General features: G+C 52.1%; 1 protein-coding gene across 3 annotated transcripts in view; it reads left to right on the plus strand.

The window, feature by feature from the left end:
* Positions 1-4870, plus strand: part of CRACD (capping protein inhibiting regulator of actin dynamics) — a 99579-nt gene that overhangs the window by 92054 nt on the left and 2655 nt on the right. For all 3 annotated transcript variants that reach the window (XM_064149317.1, XM_064149316.1, XM_064149315.1), the window contains exons 10-11: positions 637-827; positions 2458-2626. In XM_064149317.1, coding sequence (XP_064005387.1) covers positions 637-827; positions 2458-2626 — 360 coding nt within the window. The remainder of the gene's footprint in view (positions 1-636; positions 828-2457; positions 2627-4870) is intronic.

Below are 4870 nucleotides of genomic sequence, written 5' to 3' on the forward strand. Positions count from 1 at the left end.
TGGAAGCTAGGTGAAGGCACAGAGCAGAGCCTGGGCCAGTTTCTGCGCTCACTGAGCTCTGCAGGAGCAGCTTTGCCAGCCCAGTGCTGCTCCCTGCCACTCGCGGCTCTGCTGGGTGCTAGCCCCAGCGTCCTGCAGGCTGCAGGAAGCTCAAGGGGCAGTTTTAAAGGCCCTCTTTTTGACGAGGGGCTGCATTTTGGGGGTTACTCTTTTCAGCCCCTTTTGGCCAGAGTTCAGACACTCCTCTGCCCTGAACTGCAGGTGGAAACCCAGGGCACTGCAGTGCCTGGTGGCTGGATCCCTTTCATCAGCTGTAAAGAAGCAGTGCTCGTGTGTCACTGCCACTTAAACGTCTCAGGCAGGGCCAGTGCCTGTGCTAAATGAGGTCATAGGTGCTCAGTGCCTGGGTTGGGCTTTCACCGGAACAGGTACAGTCAGGGAGCTCTCTGAGTGTGTTGAATTGAGTCGTGCTCTGCAGCCATGGAAACTGTTTCAGGACCTGCCGTGCGGTCCAGCAGAGGTCTGTGAGCGGCACTGCACCCGATGGGCTCAGCTGCAGGGTAGAGAAGCTGGGCAGGTTTGCTTGAGACAAAGGCTGTGCATTACTCGACCAACTCTTGCCTTGTTTTCCTGCAGACAAGCCTGTCCTGCAGAGCAGGCACTCCTTAGACGGCTCTAAGTTGATGGAGAAAGTGGAGAGCTCCCAACCGCTCTGGATTACGCTGGCGCTGCAGAAGCAGAAGGGCTTTCGTGAGCAGCAGGCTACCAGGGAGGAGAGGAGACAAGCCAGGGAGGCAAAGCAAGCAGAGAGGCTGGCTAAGGAAATGGTAAGTACCCTTTGGAGTCCTGCTCCTCAGAAAGAAAGATGTCAGCACTCTTTTAGCTACTTTTGCTCTGTGAAAGGGGAATTATTTTTCTTTCATGCTTGGTTTGCAAGACTCCCTAGAAGCTGAAATGCCAGGGAGTAAAGAGCAGTCTTAAAGTTCAGAGGTTCCCCTGGAAAAATGGAGAACTCCAGGAGAAAACACTGAGCAATGAGTAGCAGTTTGAGCATGGACTCCCACTGCCTTACTCGCAGGTGTAGCTCATGGCAAGCCAGAGCACAGCCACGGTGCATGCGATGGAGCAGGAGGGTTGTGTGCAGTGTGGTTCTCCCCAGGCCTGAGTGAGCAAGGCTTAGAGGATGCTCACTTATAGCTGAGCCTAGGCCAGTGTCATGCAACCACACAGCATCACAGCATGACAGGGGTTGGAAGGGACCTCGGAATAAATCATTGAGTCCAACCCCCCTGCTAGAGCAGCAGCACCCAGGGCAGGGCACACAGGAACACAGCCAGGGGGGTTGGAAAGTCTCCAGAGCAGGAGACTCCACAGCCTCTCTGGGCAGCCTGCTCCAGGGCTCTGGCACCCTCACAGGGACAACGTTTCCCCTCCTCTTCCCCTGGCACCTCCTCTGCTGCAGCTTGTCCCCAGTGCCCCTTGTGCTGCCCTTGGCCAGCCCTGGGCAGAGCCTGGCTGCGTCCTGCCCACACTGCCCTGCACAGCTTGAGCACAGCACTGAGGGCAGCCCTCAGGCTGCTCTGCTGCCAGCTGCCAGCCCCAGCTGCCTCAGCCTGGCCCCACAGGAGGTGTTCACTGCCTGCAGCAGCTTGGGGGCTCTGGGCTGGACTCTCTCAAGCAGTTCCCTGAGGTCCTTCTTGAGCTGAGTGGCCCAAAACTGGACAGAAGATTCCAACTGTGGCCTCACCAGGGCAGAGTAAAGGGGCAAGAGAACCTCTTGACCTACTCATCACAGCTCTTCTAATCCATCCCAGGATGCCATCAGCCTTCTTGGGCACAAGGGCACACTGCTGGCTCCAGGTCAGTAAGGCTGAATTCATTTTTGCTGTGCCATGCATACACAGAATGCAAAGGAATGTAAGAAGTGAGCATTCCCGAGGCATCCAGATGCCTAAAGCAGTCACTGAAATAAAACACATCCCCTCCTGCCCCTTCCCTGGGCAGCTGTCTGCTGGCCACTTGTCTACCTGCAGTGCAGCAGTGATGTCCCATAACCAGTGGTGCTGTCTATGGATATGCCAGCTGGGAAGAAGGGAGATGATGTGGAGCAGTGCCTGCTGCTGTTTGCAATGCCAGCCCCGTGTCTGACAGTCTCAGAGGCACTGGTGGAAGAAAGCAGCAGTGTGTGTGAAGCTGCCCACAGGTGCATTTGGTGTTGCAGTGCTGGACTTAACAGCTAGGACTGGCTGGAAGCTGTCCTGGATGAAAGGACACCATGGCAGACCTTGTGGTTTGGGGTTTTTTCCATCTCCAGTATCCTAGTTTCAGAAGTATCAGTTTTGCTCCTTTGCCAGAAAGGACAGGTGAAGAGTGAGGACATCAGGTGTGAAATCTCTTCTTTGTAGCCGTTACACAACAGACTGATTCTCATGCAGCTCTTTTCCTCCTCTGCTGTAGGCTGCTGCAAGCAATCAGTCAGACAGTAAAAGCACCAGCAGCAGCAAACCAAGCACACTGCAGAAATCGGCGACTCAAGAAGGGGAGAAGAAAATGGAGACTGCTGTGACAAGGCTGGAAAGGAGGGAACAGCTGAAGAAGTCCAACACCCTTCCAACCTCTGTGACAGGTACAGTGAGGTGCAACTCTGCTCTAGGAATGAGGCACTTCAGAAGCGCTGTTGGCTGGTTTTGAGGAAGCAAAGGAGTGGTTGTTCCCTTGGGTACCATTCCTGGCATTAGAGGTGTGCTTGCTGCCCTGCTCTCAGGTGCTGGCCATGGCACTGCCTGGAGCCACTTCTAACAGGGTTTAAAGCTGCACTGCTGTGGTTACTTAGAAATTTTCCAGGCTGAGTTAAAACCTGAGTCAGATCCAGCAGTAGTTCTGGAACGTGACTGATGCCCATCAGAGGGATCTGATTCACTGCGAGGTGCAGCTGCAGGGCTGCTGAGCCTTTGGGTTAGGGGTTAGTTAGCACAGAGGGAAGGCAGCAAGGCAGTTCCTGTACCTGTCCCAGTGAAGGCTGAAGCACACAGCTACTCTTGCCTATGCTGTTCCCAGCTCAGCAGCCCCTCTGCAGGCCTAGAGTTGGTTGGTCCAGCAGCTGTGCCGACACCCCCTGAGAACTTGCTTTACTTGCAATAGATGGGGCTGGACTGGATGATCTCTTAAAGGCCCCTTCCAAACCATTCTGAGACCTCTGCCCCAAACTCCCCTGCTCCCTGTCAGCCTGTGTCAGTGTCACTTGGCTGTGGAGGCAGGCAGCTGGAGCAGCTTCACAGCCCTGCTGCCACTCTCTTACAGATGCAGCAGTGTGATGTTTGCCTTTCACAGGGTCGCTTCCAGCACAAGAGATAATGCCAAGCTAGATAAACCATGGGCCAAAACTCAATCTTCCTTGCTAGGTCTGTCTGCACTGGAACAAGAGGAAATACAGGAGGGGTTCCCAATTTCGAATTGCCTAAATCAAAAAGCACTGAACTGCTTTGGCCCTGAAGGAAAGTGTGGCTGGATTCTGTCCAGTTCCAGATAGCAGTTACCAACCACACCAGTACACTGTGGACAAGCAGCTGTTCTTGATGGGTGCTAGCACCAGTTAGGGTATCCCACACCTAGGAAAGCATTTAAAGCACAAGCACAGGATTAGAACATGTTTAAAGTGAAGGTTTGCCTTTAACCACACACCCCCAGAGCACTTGAAGCAGAGGGGAAGACCTTCACTGGAGTCTGCTGCAACAGGAACTGATGAAGGGTGTAACTTTAAACCAGCAGAAACGATCTACCATTCAAAGCAATCAGCTTTGCAGTCTCTGGCTCCAGCATGAGCTGCTGCTTACAGATTAAGATGTGCTAAAAAGAAGAGCAAACAACTTTTGCTCTCTGTGCAATTTCAGAGCTATTTAAAGCATTCAGAAGGTGAAAATGGAATACAGCTAGAAGTCATTTGGACTGAATCTCAACATTTAACCAAAGGAAAATAAAACCTTTAAGGCTCATAAAAAGGAAATGTGCAAGGCAGGATCAGCAAGGAGTTAGTTCTTGACTGTTTTTAGAGTTGCTCCAGGGAGATTGCCTTGAAGGGCACTGATTAAACAGTCTTCCCACTCGAGTTCCACAAAGCATTTCTACAGTGCTACTCTGTGAAGCTGCTGGGGAGAAATCAGTTGCTTATTCCACACATTTTCTTGCTGAGACAGCTGTGTGTCTTCAGTGCACTGGTCTCAAGCTGTGACAGAGCTACTGCAGAAAGCTGCTTCAATTCTTCTGCAGGATGGTGTCAGTGCAGTGGTGAGCTGAGGAAGAACTGTAGGCACCAGCTGAGGAGAATGGTTGGGTGACAGCTGCAGGAGCCAGCTGAGATGGCTGGGTTAGAGCTGTAGGAGCCAGCTGAGATGGTGGTTGAGTGACAGCTGTTCAGCAGCTGCTTTACCAGAGAGAACAAATGTCTAGTCCAGCTTTCATTTCCCCTGCTTTGTTACACTGCAGATGCAATTAAACCAGTTTCTATACAGATGATGATGCAAACTGGAAATGCTTTCTCTGCATCTCACAGAACTGCAAATGTTGTCCCTGCCATTCTGCATTATTTGGAGTCAGCTCTGGGAAAGGGAACTCAGCTCCTCCCAACCTGATTAATTTGCAAACACAGTAAAGATTTGAGTGAAAAGGTTGGCAGTGAGCATGAAGCAAGTCTCTAGCATAGAATCATAGAACCAAGCAGGTTGGAAGAGTCCTCCAAGCTCATCCAATCCAACCTAGCACCCAGCCCTGTCCAATCAGTTAGGCCATGGCACTCAGTGCCCCATCCAGTCTGTTCTTGAACACCAATCAGTGATTGTTTTTTCTCTTCCCTTCCCCACCCCACCAAAACCAG

The sequence above is a fragment of the Pogoniulus pusillus genome, chromosome 9, assembly GCF_015220805.1.
Source record: "Pogoniulus pusillus isolate bPogPus1 chromosome 9, bPogPus1.pri, whole genome shotgun sequence".
Taxonomy (NCBI): domain Eukaryota; kingdom Metazoa; phylum Chordata; class Aves; order Piciformes; family Lybiidae; genus Pogoniulus; species Pogoniulus pusillus.